The sequence below is a fragment of the Alexandromys fortis genome, unplaced genomic scaffold (assembly GCF_014885135.2).
Source record: "Alexandromys fortis isolate MF-2015 unplaced genomic scaffold, M_Fortis_MF-2015_v1.1 scaffold_52, whole genome shotgun sequence".
NCBI lineage: Eukaryota > Metazoa > Chordata > Mammalia > Rodentia > Cricetidae > Alexandromys > Alexandromys fortis.
In genome coordinates, this window is record NW_026067929.1 from 9,170,743 (window position 1) to 9,189,084 (window position 18,342).

Sequence of the window (18,342 nt, forward strand, 5' to 3'; positions counted from 1 at the left end):
ATCTAACAATGATCTGACTTTTCCCCTGTACAAAGATATACAAGAACTATTAGACTTGGGTATCATAGCTGCTATGTGGGGAAAAAAAAATAGGAGTCAGGTTCAATGGGAAATTAAGAAAGAGGGGCAGAAGCCCTGGTTCTGCACAACCTTCCAGTATGTAGTGTGTGAGCTGCGGAACTGAGCTGTTTCTTACCTTGGGCTCTATGAGCCTCTATGATATCACCACTGTAAAATTGCTGTTAGCTTACCTGGGTTCTTAGCACCGACAACCACAGAGGATATTAAACTACACTCCATCTTCAAAAGAAAACACAGGCTACACTTCATATTGGAAAAGTATTTATTATGACAAAAATAAAACTGTGGACTGAAAACAAATAGATGTTATGCTATATTGCACCATGATTGCAAATGAGCCAAAACCTGCCTAAAAGGTTAACATTCCAGAGCAAGCCGCACCTTTGTACTTGGGTAAGTTGGCATGCACACAATACATTAGAACATAATTGCAAAAATAAAAAATCACGACCATGACCTAATATATAAAAGATACATTTTGTGATAGTGAAAAGTATTAAAATTCAAAACCCATGTCTACTCAACAACCTCACAATCAAACAAGCTTGGAACCACTTGTGAGGAGTGATGGTGTGAAACGCATTTGGCATTGGCTTTTACACTTTCTTGGTTATCACTTAAGTATTAGAGCAATTGCACACACTTAGGTTGCTTGCTGAGGGTTCAGAAGCAGTATGTGATATAGGCGATATCATTTCCTCCTGTATAAACACCAGAGGACCCACAAAGAGATGGGACCCTACCTTGATCTTATTAATTCTATCTTCTATTGGACCAAACTGCTTGGCAAAGATATTGTCAGAACACTTGCACAAAGCCTGAGATGCAACCGATAACAATTTCTATTTAAATCTTATGAAGTGAACATATATGTATATTTAAAGAGTTTTGCAGTCTGAGCTAGAAGTATAATGAGTACAGGGTCTACTTTCTCTTTAATGTTATATAAAGCACCAAGTTATGTGTGGAGACAACAATATGTAATTACAATCATTACACTCCCATTAGAATAAACAGGACAGCAGGGCTGTAACGGCCAGGAATTTGCTTTCCTTATTTTAAACTACATCTGCAGAACAGTCAAAATGGGGAAATAGAAAACTGTCTCATAATTGGAAAAGCCATAGCCATCATTTTATTTTACAATTTCAGTGGAACAGCAGCTAAGCTTTTTTTCAAAACCATGATGAAAACTGTTCACGACTAGACTGAACGTTTACTCCAAGAGAATCAACAGGGCTCCAAGGAGTCCCTGAATTTCCTGAGGGAAATTATACACGAAAATGACTAGTTTCTCATTACTCCAGCTAAAACACGCCCATAAGTCATGAACTCCTGAGATCAAGCGATGGGCATCTGCTGTCCAAACACACTGATAGCCAGAGTTGATCATCACTGATCAAATGGCAGGACTTTCCTGTCCCTAACTGATTCACCATCCAGTGAGCGCTGGCTCACTTGCTCACCCTGCTGCTGGGACACAAAGAACTAAACAACAGCCCCACCTAGCACTCGCTTCAGCGGGGAACTCTGCACATTCCAAGACATTTGGGGGAAGGGAATTTATGGCACCGCACGATACCCCAGACGCCTAAAGCACCTTGTGGACTGAAAAAAATGAGGTAATTTTTAAAATTAAAATTTGGTAAGTTGTGCAAGAAAACATTTCATTCTTTTAGACATTTCCTTTTCTATACTCAGTCTATATATAGCACATATTATTATTTCTCCATTTCAGGAGAAAATGCAGAGAATTAGTTTTAAAAAAAAATCAAGATGTGCCTGTGTGATTAGCGTTCCAGATTCTAACCCAGAATGATAACTGGTCTTGGGTTTTCCAGCCATAATATAAGCAATTAGAGTAGTTCTCCTCCCATGCTGCCAGAATTAAACACAAAGAAGAAAAAAAAAAATCTCTCACATCCATATTTTCTTACCTAATTTTAGTTGATTTTTACCACACAAAGCTTGCCTAATTTTGAATTTGTTTATTTAGCTTTGGTCACCTAGAATCCTTAAAATATACCTTGCTTTCAAAGCGAGGCTCTTGGTGTCAGTCTTCACAGTCTATTGAGTGACTAAAGGTGACAAATGAAAACTGGTGACCTTCAACACAAGCCATTTTCACACCTCAGTGGACACGTAAGGGAAAGCCCAAGTGTTTGAGATGCCTTAAGGCAAGAAACAGAACAAGGGAGGAAGTGAAACCACTAGTGGGAACTGAACAAGGAACAAAACGACTTAAATGTGGTACCACAAGCATTTCCCTACTATTTTAGATTTAAAAAAATAGTAATAGTGTGTAAGGCTTTAGAATATGAAAAACATTGAGACTTAGTTTACTTAAAAGCTCCTCGGTTTGGGAAGAACAAAAATAAGTGGATAGGTTAAGATCAGAATCCATTTCTTTAGATAGTCAGTGCAATGTTTGGCTAGATACAAGACAAGAAGCTGTATCTTGAGGTGACCCACTGACAGAAGAGTAAAGGACCTTTAAAACTAAAGTTTGGGTGTGTGGGGATTTTGTTCCAAAGCCACAGATAAATGGTTAACTCATAAACTTCACCATGTAGAGGAACAATCCTGTGTTTTTATGGGGTGAAGGATTAAATGAATGCTCTTGGAAACAATTCTGCTTCTAATCTGTTCTGAGATACAGCATCAAAGACTTAAAAAGTTTTATTTTCTTCAAAGACTCCTTCATGGCAGACTTGGCAGATCAAAGACCATTATTTATAGCACTGTCTGTACCCTTCCTTGTTCCACAGGAAAATAACTGTTTTCTTTTTATACAATGAAAGTTAAATTATATTTAATTAAAATACCAATGGCAATCCTGGCACTGAGGATGCAGAGGCAGGAGCTATTACAAAGGGAGTTATTTAAATCTGCTTTTAAAAGAATGAAATGAATATATATTTTCTCTAGTGAATATGGAATAAAAGTACTATCCCTTTAAGAATGTTAACACAAGACCCTAAAAGCAAACGTTACATATTCAATCCTCAGTTTTCAATAGATTATATATAATATATATTAATATTTCTGGTTTTAAGAAATAAAATCACATTAAGAATAAAAATATTTAGTGCATTCCCCTACAAAAGCGAGTGCTACTTCTAAAGGGATTCTCAATGTGCTTCTGGGTGAAGACGCCATGCTCAGGTAAGAAGTGGCACAATTCATTTGCAAGGGGAGTGGGTTTTGTTTGTTTGTTTTTTGCACTTTTGGCAGTAACATATTGAATAGGTTCTAGATAAACTTAATTCCTCCATTTTTGAATTAAAAAATATAAGGTGTAAAGCAGGTATGGGAGGATTCTGTACAATACAAACTCTGTCAAATAACATGAGGAGACAAAGGAGAACGAGGCTCACATCACCTGCTCCATCTCATTAGCTGTAATGTGACCCCTAAAGAACAGAGTAAAAAACTGAGAACTCATCTCAAAGGAACAAAGGCACCATCACAAATTTACATTTTTCATCAAGTAATATTTTACAGCCATTTGATTTACAGTGAACATTCAAGTCAAATGCTTAGCATCACACACGTGCTTGGGTCCAAGCATTCTCTTGGAGTAAAGGATCACTAGTTTCCTGCTGTTGTAAATGGGACTTCCTAATGGACCCTAGCCCAATCAATGGCACGATGTCCACTTGAACACTGGTTTCATATTTAGATGACTAACAAACATTGCTTCTAATTCACACTAATCAGACGCTTTTTAATAAGGATTTAGAAGTAAGATAAACTGCACGTTTAACAAACAGCAAATCTGCATCTATATTAGTAGCTGTTTGGCAAAATACAGTTAACTATTAAAAACACTTTCAATATAATGCTGACATGGTAGTATAAAAATAACCATATTATCTGATAGAAGAAAATTGAACCAGCCAATCTCATTAGATACAAGAAGGCAAATAATTATTTCAAAGGAAGAAATATGGGGGCGGTAAATATGCTTCGTCTCAAGACAGGTTTAAGAGAATTTTTTTGTATTCATGGTAAACAACATAGTGAAGTGAAGTTCAGGCAAAGTGTGCTTTAGGTAATTGGCATTTTCTTAGTCCCCCCACAACAAACACCACCCACAATGACTTATATCTGTTTTTCTCTTTCACCTTTGATTATGAGTTATATTTAAAACACATAAGAAAATTAAACTTATCCTCTACTTGACACAGAATCACTAAGAAAAGATTCAAAGTTTAAACAATTTCCCACAGCCCAGAAAACTTTTCCTCTGGCCACTTTCTCAGATCAAGGGTGCAAACACTAAATAAAAATATCAAGTTCAACTAAATTAACTAAACGAAACAAGTGAGTACACCTGAAAAGAGAGAAAAATTTAAGGCAACTTACATACAAAAACCTGAAATCAAAATACCAATTTTGAGCAGGTATTTAAGAACACTGAAGCTGATTTTGATCCAAATAAAAAATACTGCAAATGAGGAATTACCCCCAAGTACACATTACATCCTTTCCACACAGAGCTCCACACAGCAAATGACCTTGTCCTCCTTTTTCATCCGAGACAACGGCCTTGGGAACCGTTGATACCGTCCAGTAGGCCTCTTCCTTTCATTTTTGTAACCAATAAAAGCATTTATTTTGCTAAGATTATGACAGCCTGTTCTACCTAGTGGGTTCCAGGCCAAGGACTTCTTAGAAAAAGCCTGTCTCAAAAAAAAAAAAAAAAAAGAATACAAGCATTGAGTCTTCTAGGAATAATCCACAAGCTGGGGTTGATTCAGCAGTGACCTACAGAGTTTAGGACAAAGTCGGCCTTCACACACACAGAGACGGCAACTGTCTGAAGTCTCTTTCCCATCTTCCTCAGCCAGATTTAAAGAAAAGCCATGTTATTTTGCCTTTCAGTAACATACTGCTGGTGATAAAGGTACTCTGGTAGATACTACTATACATCTAAGAAATAAAACAGATTATTCAAACTCTGCCTGCTGCCCAAAGCAGGTACGGGATCTCTGACGAATAGCTGAAGGTTTGTTGACAATAAAACAGGCAGCAAACTGATGAAAAACAGCTTTCAAGTGTCCTAGCTTAGTTCCAAGTTGGTGTGTTTCACTAAATTCTGACAGTTATAAACACAGCAAAAAATCTTAAGCTATCAAATGAAGCCAATAATATTTACCATTGAAGCTGGCTTTCCAATTCATGCTTCACTGTGTGTTTTTAACGAAATAGTATTAGCAGAAAAATGAACTTAATTTGTTACATAAATGGACTACTTAATTCCCATGCAAAGAGAAACTTAAAATTAAACTATGATATGCAATGAGGTGAGGGAAGTTTAAAGACAAGTATTCATGATGTTTGCACGCATACACAGCTTCTAGGTAGATTTTCATCATCATAAGTAATTCTGTCCGGAAGATGAAAAGGGTTCGCAGAGAACAAATGCTTAGTGCTGGAGGAGTAGTCCATGACAATTCCTACCACGGCTCTGTCAAATCCTAAGTACCTGGGAAGGAGGGAGTGGTGCCCAAGAAGTGAAAGAAACGGTTGTAAAGGACATTAACAATACTTTGGATAACATGAAATATATGACGAACAGTTTTTACAAGGCAGTCACCAAATAGTTAGAACAGGCAGTCAGAAGAGCTCTGTTGCTGCAAACTTAGTTACATATTATGCTCATCCGACTGACGATTAGTGCATCTGAAACAAAGGTAAGAAAACATCTTTATGTTCCAGGCCAGCGGCACTTGATTCAAGTGTTGCTCAGAGGTTTGTGTTGTTATAAATTAAACATGCTGCTGCCTTAGCAGCCAAAGGTGTTAGGAAAAATGTTCATGTCACGGAATAAATAGAGAAGTCTTTTTCAGGCAAAAAATTATCTCACACCAATCCTGGAGGTCATCCACTCTAGACCTTGGCATAACCTAAACAAAAGACAGAAGTATTTTAGAAACTAGAAACTTTCTGTTCAAAGGTTGAAGCCATACTTACCTAAACGTTCATGTTACAGTCAAATGCTATTTACGGATATTGGTGACAACTTTTTACCCCCTTCCCCCCAGGAACAGGGTCTCATGCAGCACAAGTTAACCTCAAATCCTCTATGCAGAAAGTATGAACTTAATCTCCTGATCCTGCTGCCTCTACCCTGCCTACAAAGGCTGCGATCGCAAACATACACCACCCTGTATATGTAGTAATGGGGACAGAAGCCAGGGATTTATGCATGCTGTGTGAGCAGTCTAGCAACTGAGCCAGATCCCTAGTGTCCGTCAGAGACAGATTTCAAATAATGTCCTAAGTGAAATTTTAATGGAAGAGTCACTTAAACAAAATGATCTTGACCATTCAAACAAAGTGGCAAACTGCTCTGGTCTTATCTCAAATTTATCCAGTTTTTCCATCAAGATTGAAAATACCACACCCATTCTCCCCATTTAAAATGAGCTGAACCCACTATAACAACACCAAAACCTTCTTATTCACCCAATTTCTAAAAACCTAACTATTGTATTGCAAAGAATAAAAAAATATAAAGAGTATAAGAAAAACTAAGGAATAAGGTTGATATGAGGACCCTTGGCATAAATAGGTAAAAACACTACGACACCCCCACTTCCCCTTAGCACCCTCTACAATCACGCTCACAGGAAAGCAAGAATAGACTATACTGGCTTTTGTCAAATGTTTCTTCTCTAGAAGGACGCCTCCTGAAAGGACTCTTGATAATACAAGAGATACATTCTTGGAGAAAACTCAGTTAAGTCCTTTCAAAAAACGTGTAATTTCTTTAAAGTTTTCTCTTTAATTTGGGTGGCCTCACAGTTTTTGCTTAGTAAGTAAATGATGAAGGCCACAGATGTGCAAACTTCTAAACATTTAATTCCAAAGCTGCTTATGCCTTTGAAAATACTGCATTTATGTTAAAAAAAATATGAAGAACTTGCTGGTAAATTGTTCTAGAATTATTTCCAACTTCTAAGCCTGAGAAACAATATAAAAACCATTTTTAAGAAAAGCAATAAAAGGTGTGAGGACAAGGACGATGAGCTGTCCTCGCACTGTGGAAGGACCTTGGGAGTTCCTGGATCCCACCTACCCTTCTCCTGTTAGCGCACAGCACGACTGGATGTGCCACGGGTGGTCCTTGATTGAACTGAGGGTGAGGTATTTGGAGATCTCGGCTGCCGTCATACACCCTTTCATATCCTGCTTATTTGCAAAGATGAGAACTGCAGCTTTCCTTAAATCCTGCAATTGACACAAAATACTGAAATAGCAAACCTGTGCACAATCACAAATCAGATTTATATGTCAACTACCATAAACAAATTAAACTCTGAAGTGAGAGCATAAAATGTACCCTGTAACTAATTATATAAAAGACTTCTATTTTCCAAAAAATTCTTAAACTAACATTTAATTTTAAAATAATCACATTTTAATGCTTATCCTAATAAAATATAATTATTTTTCTGTTTTTGGATAAAAATAGTCAGACTGAAAAGAAAATAAACACTGTACATGTGTGATACTCTATACAGGTGAGAGTGATAAACTTATTAGCCTTTACAGAACTTTAAACTCACTAGTAGTAGTCACTGTGGCTTTGGTGTTTTTTTTATAATTAAAATATGACATAACCTGACAAACTAGATCAACTGTGACATACACAGGGAGGAAGTGTCACTCTCAAAGTCATGAACTTCAGCTATGTGCACAGTTTTTGGCAGTGCACATTATTAACATAGCTAAATCTCATGTTTACAGTGCTGGTGCGGGTGAATACCAACGCAGCCACTATGGTGGATTGTGGCGTTCCCTCAAAAAACTAGAAATATAATGCCATATGACCCAGTTATACCATTACTGGGTCACCTCAAGAACTCTAAAGCCAACAGGCCACATAGATACATGCACATCCACGTTTATTGTTGCAGGAATCACTAGAAGCCTACAACAGAAGTGCTCTAGGCGTCTGTTAGCAACAGAACAGAGAAATGTGGTATATACACAATAAAAATCTTCAGCAATGAAGAAAAATGAAATATGACATTTTAAGGAATGTGGATGGAATTAAAGAACATTATGTTGGGGCTGGAGAGATGGCTCAGAAGTTAAGAGCACTGACTGCTCTTCCAGAGGTCCTGAGTTCAAATCCCAGCGGCCCACAGTGGCTCACAGCCATCTGTAATGAGATCTGGTGGCCTCTTCTGGCCTGCAGGCATACTTGGAGGCTGAACACTGTGTATAGAATAAAAAAAAAAAAAAAAAAAAAAAAGAACATTATGTTAAAAGAAATAAGCCAGGGCTGGAGAGATGGCTCAGAGGTTAAGAGCATTGCCTGCTCTACCAAAGGTCCTGAGTTCAATTCCCAGCAACCACATGGTGCTCACAACCATCTGTAATGGGGTCTGGTGCCCTCTTCTGGCCTGACAGACAGAATATGGTATACCTAATAAATAAATAAATATTTAAAAAAAAAAAGAAATAAGCCAGACTAAGAAAGACGAGTATTTTTCTCTCATATATGCATCTATTTCTAAATTTAGTTTGTGTGTGTACACAGGCGCATAGTGGTCATCAAAGTAGTAAAGAGCATGGTAAGGGGGAGAACAATAAAGTGATGGAATTCGTGTGGTCTGAAAGCAGACAGGACTATTTGTAGAGCAGTAATGGGACCAGCAAGGGCGCACAAGGGCACAGAACCAACTGATGGACTCATGGGGGCTCACAGATATCAGGGGGACTGTAGGATCTGGCCTATGTCCTCTACATATATGTTATGGCTGAGTAACTTGGAGTTCCCCATAGTGGGAGTGGGGGGCTGTCTCTGATCCTTTTGCCTACTTGTGGGGTTCTTTTCATCCCTCCTTAACGTGATGGTATGTGTCTGATCTTATTGAAGCATGTTATGCTGTGTTTGCTTGATGTCCCGGGAGGCGGGCTCTTTTTGAAGAGATAAGGGTAGATCTGGGGAGAAGAGGAGGTGAGGAGAAAGACTGGGGGAGGGGAAACTGCAGTCAGTAAATAATATAAGAAAGAAAACAAGGCTTAATGGTACATGCCTTTAACGCCATCACTCCTGAGATAGAGGCAGGCAGATTTCTGTGAGTTCAAGGCCAGACTGGTTTACAGAGCTAGTTTCAAGACATCCAAGGCTGATAGACAACCTTGAAAAAAACAAAAACAAAAACAAAAAAAAAAAAACAAAAAGGAAAGGGGGAGACAAGGGCTGATGAAGGCAGGCAGAGACACACTGTATGAAAATACCATTAAATACCATTACTGTGTATGTCAATTTACAAAATCAACTTTAACACACAAACATGAAAAAAGTGCAAGTTACGAAAGATAACACGGAATTTAGTATTTTACACATATGCACAGGAATAACAATTACCACATTTAGATTCGAGATACATCTGAGACAGAAAGCAGACCATACTGGAAGATCCCACAATGCACTTCACACCTTATGCTAAATAGCATGTGCAAGAATATGTTTCATTGTCACTTTTTTATAGCTCAAATATTTATAATCAAGCTACCTCAAATCATTCATTAAAGTTATTATAAACTTCTGGCTGAAAGACATTTAAGTTTTGTTGCCCCCCCCCGCCACTTCTAATCTCAGCATATCAATTTTTTAAGAGCAGGAATCAATAGTTTTAATGCTGAAAAACAAACAGCTTTTAATAATCGTATCAAACTGTGATTTTTTTAAAGATTTATTTATTTATTATATATATAACGTTCTGTCTCGATGTATGCCCGCACGTCAGAAGAGGGCGCCAGATCTCATTACAGATGGTTGTGAGCCACCATGTGGTTGCAGGGAATTGAACTCAGGACCTCTGGAAGAGCAGCCAGTGCTCTTAACCTCTGAGCCATCTCTCCAGCCCTCAAACTGTGATTTTTGACACAGCTTACTTAATATAGAACGTTCTGCTTATGATAAAATGGCCAACACTGTTTCACATTAATCTTTACATAAAACAAAACCAGGACACATATAACTTATTACATGTTTTAAAGGTTTGCTTTCAAAATTTACCTCATGAGCCAACATTCTGTATAACTCTTCTTTGGTAATAGCCAGCCGTTCCCTGTCAATGCTATCGACCACAAGAATGATGAACTAGAAGGCAATTTTAAGATAAAGGAAGGAAATTAGTGGCGCGTTCAGTCTTTTGCACAGTCACTGCAGTGACACAGCTCTCACTGGGCATCGTCACTGCTCTACAGCACCAGTGCTTTTCCACCAGGGAGAGCTTGACACAGAAGCACAGCAGGCAGGGAAGGCAGATGGTAGCACGAACGCAGCACCTAACCTCCTAAAGCTCCTGACTGTGGGTAATAAGAAGTAATGTTTACAGCAAAACAGGAATTTAATACTCTTTCATTAAGCTTCAAAGCCTTCATTCTACAATTCATTATACCAATGGGGATCAAATGACCCCTTCACAGGGGTCCCATGTCAGATATCCTGCATATAAGTTATTTATATTACAATTAACAACAGTAGCAAAATTGAAGTTTTGAAATAGGAATGAAATAATTTGGTTGGGGTTCACCATAACATAAGAACTGTATTGAAGGGCTGCAGCATTAGGAGGGTTGAGAACCACTAATGTTAGACAATAATTGATTACTTATTTATGTATAAAGTCTTTTGCCTATTAAAGGAAGAGTTAATTTCAGAGGAAAACTGTTTTTCAAAATAATGAATAAGGTATTTTTTACAGAAGGAATTTCAGCAATAAAAGCTCAAGAAGAAAGCATGCTGAACTGTGCCAAGTTGCATGCGCTGACGTTAATATGCTAAAAGGCAGGTGGTATTAGAAAAGACAAGGAAAACTGGAGAATCTCTGCATATGTGCCTTTCTGTTGGGGTAGGGTGGGAGAAAGGAGTGTGTGTGTGTGTGTCTAAAGTAAGTCTTAAACATTAAGAATACAAGCAAATGAAAAACTAAATTAAAAACAACTTTGTTAAGTACATACAAGAAAATAGTGAAATGGAGCTACTAAACCAAACTGTATAAAAGAAAGGGCTAAAAACTCAGGGGTAAATAGTGTCATCCCTCTTATAGAATAGGAGAGTAATACAAATCAAGTTACAATAGAGAGGCTGGAATCAACTTACAGGATAACCAACTACAGTGTAAACTCAATGCATACTACAAGAAAAAGGAGCACGGCAAAGAATGGGCAGAATACCGGGAAGTAACTGGATTAATGGGAGGAAGCTACCAGGAATTAATGCCTGGAGCTCCTTACATTACAAAGGAGATGCTCACTTTGGGAGGCCGCATCAAAGTAAAGGCTTTCCTCAGAGCACGATTACGAGGGAGGACAAAGTGACGAGTGAAGCAGGCTGAAGTGTAATGGACCGTGCTGGTGTGTTGCAATAAATTCTTTGTGATAACTGAGATATAGTTGTAGAAATGGTTTACAAAGAGAGCATGTAATACTAATAGCATGTAATTAAAACCGAGGTTAAGCCTAGATTGTCAGCAATTTCAAAAACTCCCCTTTCTGAGGTAAGTGCACTCAGTTCAGCCTGAACCATCTCGTCCTATTTGTGTGTAAGAACTGCCTTTCTTCACCGCTGGAGTCAACTGCAAGTGTTGACAGTGAACGCTGACAAGGTACGTCTGCCACCTGAGCATATTAAAACACTGTTATTCTCCCAGTAGTATTTTACTGTCCAAATGCGTATTCTGCTGCCTTATAACCATATTTGCTCACCAACCACTTCTGTGCTGCTCAACCCCAGTGAAGAAGAGAGCCCAGCACCATTAATGTCTGCAAACTCACAACATGCCACTCTGGTTCATGCACTGAATACCACACATAAAACAAAGTGGGTTTTTTATTTTATTTTAAAAGGCAACTTGTGCATCAAAAATTCTTTGTGTTATACTCTTTCAGCTCCATTTTTTAAAATGTCACTTTAGAAAACACGATTTCTTAGCTGTCCCTCCTTACAAAGAAAGCTTACATGTGTAACTGTACACCATTATTCTAAATGATAAAACTAAACATGGCATTATGAGCATCAAGAAAGTCTGCCTCTAGACAGAAAACCAAGCACAAATGAAGACAATACAGTATATTCCCCAAGCTAATCCTGAAGGAATGAGTGATAATAAGAAAACAATAAGCTCTCTACAGAATTTTCCCATGCACTGCCCTCTCGGGACCCGTCAGTGGCCAACACATTAATCTCTACAGATGCTCACCAAGCTCCTTAGTCTATCCTGTCCGGGTCTACATGATTCCTAATACAATTATGTGTGCAATAAAACACTGGGAACCCAGCCTCTTGTGCAACATAAGTTTGCAGACGTTAATATCAGCTTCTCTGGACTAACTCCTCTACTTACTTTTAACATAAGCAATTTCTTCTCATACTCAAAATACTCAATAAATATACAACAAAAAATTCTATGTCCTTTGCCTTTTTCTATACCAGAGGAAGAAAGTATAAAAGCCTTTAAAATGATAGTGATGGCCTGCCAGCCCATTTTTCACATTAATTAAAGCTGAAAATCTGGGTTGTTATTTGAAAAATTATGCTTAAAATATTTTACCCTTCCCTCATCAGGTGCTCATGTGGCAAGACTCATTATTCAGTGGTGCGGGAGAATTGTCTCTATTCTGTTAATCATGTTTTAAATAAATGCTGATTGGCCAGGCAGGAAGTACAGGCAGGAAAACCAGACAGGAAGACAGAAATGATGCAATGAGAACAGGAGAATTCTGGGAAGGAGGAAGCTGATTCCTCCCACTCCTGCCCAGACTCCCAAGAAGCAAGATGTGAGCTGCCCTGCTAAAAAAGGTACTGAGCCATATGGCTAACATAGATCAGAATAATAGGTTAATATATGTTACAAGAACTAATAAGAAGCCTGAGCTAATGGGCCAATCAGCTTTATAACTTAAAAAGATCTCTGTGTGATTTTTTGGGGGGCTTGCTGGCTGTGGCCAACTGGGCAGGACAGAAACCCCAACAAGCCAGCCCAGCTCATGTTACAATTCAGCCAGTGTCACATTTGTCCAGTCCATGGAGCACTGACAGAGCCACTGTAAGGATGGTCTGGGCCAGCCAGAGTAAGCCCTCAACTGAGAAGGATCTTGGCCAGGCATAGTGCTGCACACCTACGATCCCAGTCCTTAGGAGGCAGAGAATCAAGAGGATCCATGTAAGTGACCTCCAGGCCAGCCTGACCTGCACAGCAAGTTCTGCCAGCCAGGCACATTTTGCATGTATATAATCTATTGGCTTTAGTAAAATAGGTTTATATTTCAATGTCTTCATTGACTATTCTGCCCCTCATAGGGAGAAAACAATGCAAGTACCCTCTTGAATCTTATCCTCAAATCTCCTCAGAACAAGTCTCAGCAGTAAGATACCACTGTGAACAGAACAAACTCCTTAGGACTCCTACTTGCCTTTCCTTCCATGAGGAAATCTCAATTCCTTATTAAAGGCAACTGCTAATATGCTTCTTTACAGCCTAGCCATCTCCTATGCTGACTCCTAGAAAATTTTTTAAATTAAAATTCCAAGGTAATTTTGGCATACCTCTGTGTTTGAATAATAGGTATTCCAGGATGAACGTAGAGACTCTTGACCACCAATGTCCCACATTAGAAAATGAGTGTTCTTCACAACTATCTCTTCAACATTGCTTCCTATGGTTGGAGAAGTATGAACTACTTCATTCATTAAGCTGTTGAAAGATAACATTGAAAACTCTTTGTAAATCTTGAGAACCCCAAGCACATTTCATCTCTATGTTTTTAAGAAGTCGACCTTCCCTACTTATAACAATCATAATAATCGCTAACACAAGAAAGGGAAGCTTGGAGACTTCCTGCACAAATAAAGACACAAACACAGCACAACCCCTAAATACTATTGTCTCCTTTTTAATGAGATGAACTGCAGGCCTGACACAAAGAGAAGGGAACACACTGGTGTGGGTTTGAATGTCTATGGGCAAAACACCAATATGACCAGTTATTGCATCAGAACCAATGTTCCATTCTGAAAGAGCAATTTCTGGATAACTGTGACAACAATACTTGCAAAGTAGCAATAACTCAATAATATCCTATGCATCATTTTGCTGTATGTCTATGTAAGCACAGTGAGAGTTAATACAGCCATAAAAACAAGTTTAGGCTCACCAACCTATAATCTTAAGGTCACAGACAAATAGAAATCTTACTTAAAATGAACTATATTTCTAATATTGATTTTCACATCACTTGCATTCTTATTGACTGCTTAAACACTTCATTTAAATGTATAAAATGTATAAACTGGCTGATAACATTCCATGATAACATGTATTTGAAGACACTTATAATTTTCTCTTAAGTTTACATGTTATGTGTTTAACAATGTGCACAAGATTGTTATCAAAGAAAAACTTCAGAAATAATTGAGATTTATATTAAAGGCTAAATGATATTAAAATACATTTTAGCTAATGAATAAAAATATACTAAAGGAAAGTTAACGATTCAGCTCTGAAATAATAACAAAAGGAGCCACCTGTTAGCAAATGTGTTAGGCATTTGGAAAGTGAGCACCTCTGGCAACTGAAGGCTAACAATACTGTTTGTTTTCTTTCCACCCTCTTCTTTTGCAGGCAGGGCCAGGAATTTTAGCTCAGTGTCTCATAGGGAACTGCTCTGCTGAGCTATAACCCAGCCCTAAACCAGGGGGATTTAAATGCAAGATGAGGAAGGGAGGGAGGGATGAGACTCACATAACAGTGCCAAGTACAGTGTGACTGTGTGTTAAAATGCTCCAGGTATGTAAATCACGGCCAACCCTTGCAGAGATTCAGGAGGTGTTCATTACTGGCGGTGAGCCTAATGCACTTCTGAGAATTTCAAGCCTGTCTCTGAAAGCTCCTAGAGTAGCGTTTTGACCGCCATCGTTTCAGACGAGTCTGGCTCTGTTAAACAACCCCAAAGCTCTTAGGGGAGAGCAGCTTCCCAGAGACAGCACTCTATTGATGCAGGGCTCCTGAGGGAGCATTACACGAGAGTCATCTCATCACCTCACCCCAGGATAGGCTGCACTTCATTTTAGTTTAATATTAAAGCCCATTCTTCCTTGGGAAGTCACAGAGAGAATACTTGCTGAAGGCTTTAGTCAGTCTAGGACATTTTATTTTACTTTTTTATTTGGTAAAATAAAAAAAGTTACATGTCTGACAATTGCATTATTAAAACTGGGAAGAAAGGCATCTCATTACTCAGCAAAGGTTTTCAGGAACTGTTAAGTAGGCACCAATACTTACAACTGATAAAGAATGGTGGTCTTCCCTGCATTATCCAGTCCCACAATGATTACTTTGTGCTCTAAAAAAAAAGAAAACAAGCCATGAACATTTACACTAGTGCTCGCACGCTACAGCACAGGCTTCCCACAGTGGTGATTCTAACCCAAAGGTGCTTAGTTCACCTGTTAAGCACCCACTACTGGAAAACCATGGGAGGAAACTTTCCACAGTAAGGACCTGCCGTAAGTGACACAATCCACTCTGCGTTTTCTATGGCGTTCTCCTGTTTAGACTGGTTAGGTAGAAACAGGGACTTTTAGTCACTCCTGAGTGGAGGCTGGGTCCTCAGATAAACACCTGACATCATGAGGTAAACTGTGAGTGTAAAGCGCTGGCTCTCCACGCCAGCTCAAGGTCTGCTCTGCGAATCAGCGCTAAGTGGTTTAACATGAGGAAATTTCCCACTCACATGTACTAACATTTTTGCCTTTCATTTAAAAATGGCATTTGCTGCTGAAAACTGCAATGCTCTTTCCATTAGCAGGCAGATTTTTATTTTTACATTAATTGGCAGAAATAAAGGCAATTACTTAGCCTTCAATGGTTTTTATTGAAACATGTTTTATGTAATTATTCTAAGTAGGTATATCTGCTGACGCTGCCCAACAAAAGCCTTTCCCCTTCTGATGACAGGCACTAAATAACCATTTTGTTATAGGCAGTTATTAGGCTTAATTATTCTGTTAAATGGTACATATTTTGAAATCTGTCTTGAATATGTGATTTTAAAAAAAATCCAAATTTTTTCAGAGTATGTTCAAAATTCCCCTCTCTTGGTGCACAGGGGGATTCAACAAGCCCCCACTCCTAGTGAGAAGCCGCTGATAGCTGAAGACTCCTGGGGAGACAGAGATTCAGTTTCCTTAAGGGAGTGGATCCAGGTAGTCAATGCGCCTGACCAAGATTATGTGAGCACAAGAGAAAGGGCTTGGTAAGTGCAGGAGGAGGAGGCCAGAGAGACAGAAAGACAAAGAGGGGGAATGGCAAGGAGAAGGGAAGGAGGAGGTGAGAGGGGAAAGGAGAAGGCAGAAGGTTGGGGGAAAAGAAAAAGAGGACACAATGCTGGGAGGGAGTTGAAGGGATCTGGGAGGAATGAGGGGGAGAAGTTGGGGGAGGATTAGGAGGACGTGACTATGACCAAGATACATTGTATGTATGCATGTATGAAATTTTCAAAGCACAAAACAAACATTAAAAATTCCCCTCTCCAGCACAAAATGCTTAAGGAACGCCACTGCCCCAGGGCTTCAGCAGGGCAGGGCAGGGAGTGCCACAGGAACACAGGAGACAGGTGCTTCTCTCACTAGCCCGCTGCTCTTCTCCCAGAGTGCCTCCCTGAGAGTGACCGCCCTCTGGCCTTCAACATCATTGCCACCACCAACCCAGCTTCCAATGATAAGCTTTAATAAGTATCAAAATACTGCTAATACACTTTTTAAAGCCTTAACAGTGCGTCCACTAACAAAAAGACAAAGCACAATCCCATGGACAAATTGCGATGACAAACTTCTGTATTTATCAGTAAGAACTACCTGTAGTATATTACAGGACAAGTAGACAGTGGAAAGGCTGTTTTCATTTCATAACAAAATGGTTATAACTGACTTAACTTTCCTTCTGGGGCTATTGGCTTGAATTTCCTAGGTTCTAATGGAATGAACCTTGAGGCACTCCACTGGTTTGTTGTTCCTTAAAGATAAGAGCAAGAACACTCTTTATCAGCAGAGGAACAAACAGATTGTTTGGCACCAGGCATTCTCAATATTTCTGACTGCCTAGCTCCAGAGACCTCGGTATGACTGCAGCAATGAGAAAAAGGCCACCGGAACAGCCAGACTTGGCTGCACAGAACCCCGGCTCAGGGATGAGAATGGGCAGTAGCACGAGATGTTGCACTGTTCAAACAACTTATGTGGGTAACTACAGCTAATTTTTTATTGTGTTATGGTGAGTGTTGTAGAATATTTGTATACTGTGAAGATATGTCTTTGCCAAGACACCTTCTGATTTTATATATATATATATATTTGTTTTATATATATGTATATATGATATATATATATGTTTTTCGAGACAGGCTTTCTCTCTAATTGGTTTAATAGAGCTGAACAGTGAACAGCTAGGCAGAAGACAATAGGCGGGAATTCTGGGGAGAGAGAGGAAGAGGAGGAATCTATGCTCAGGGATTTTGCCCACAGACTCAGAACAAGTCGGACATGCTGTACTGAGAAAAGATAAAAGCCATGTGGCAGGACGTAGATGAATAAAAACAGGTTAGCTTCAGTTGTAAGAAAAGCGTACACTAAGGCCAAGTTTTCATAATTAATAATAAGCCTCCGTGTCACTATTTTGAAGGTAGCAATCCAAAGCTAGTCTGACTACAGGTCAGACTACAGGTGAGGATCCTAGTATTGAAAGTCTGATGTCTACACTCCTATATAATGCATCATTTTGAAAGGTTGTCCAGGTGCACCAAGAAAAAGAGGCTCTGGTGGTGGACAGGGATCAGACTTCAAGTTCAAACACTGGGGTTTTATCTTTCAGATCCCCTTTCTTCACTTTATATGGAACTCTAGCAATTAAAACAAGGCTCACACGTTTAGCTCTTTCTTAGGATGAAGATGTGCACACTATCCCTCAGAGAAAGAGGCCTAAGTACTCAGGAAAGTTCACCAACAACTGAAGTCTACACATACAAACACCAACAGAAAGGACTGTCCTTTGTACGGGCATGAAGTAGTGCAGTTTATTTTAGATCTTAGCCCTGAAGAGCTATCAAGACCATCTATACATCAAAAATGAAAGCAGGCTCAACGGCCAGCTACTAAAGGCCACGTTCACAAAGGCCAGTTGCCCTGTTACATAACTGCACCTCTCCCTCCAACTGTCCTGAGTTTGTCAATGG

The 18,342-nt window shown here is 39.1% G+C and overlaps 1 protein-coding gene across 1 annotated transcript in view; it reads right to left on the reverse strand.

Moving 5' to 3' along the window:
• Window positions 1-325: 325 nt before the first annotated feature.
• Arl5b (ADP ribosylation factor like GTPase 5B) overlaps window positions 326-18,342 on the reverse strand; it is a 29,029-nt gene continuing 11,012 nt past the window's right edge. Inside the window, exons 2-6 of the mRNA XM_050144764.1 lie at window positions 15,396-15,456; window positions 13,661-13,808; window positions 10,127-10,210; window positions 7,169-7,320; window positions 326-5,993 (exon numbers count right to left, since the gene is read on the reverse strand). Of these exons, the coding sequence (XP_050000721.1) occupies window positions 5,945-5,993; window positions 7,169-7,320; window positions 10,127-10,210; window positions 13,661-13,808; window positions 15,396-15,456 (494 nt within the window). The 3' untranslated portion in view covers window positions 326-5,944. The remainder of the gene's footprint in view (window positions 5,994-7,168; window positions 7,321-10,126; window positions 10,211-13,660; window positions 13,809-15,395; window positions 15,457-18,342) is intronic.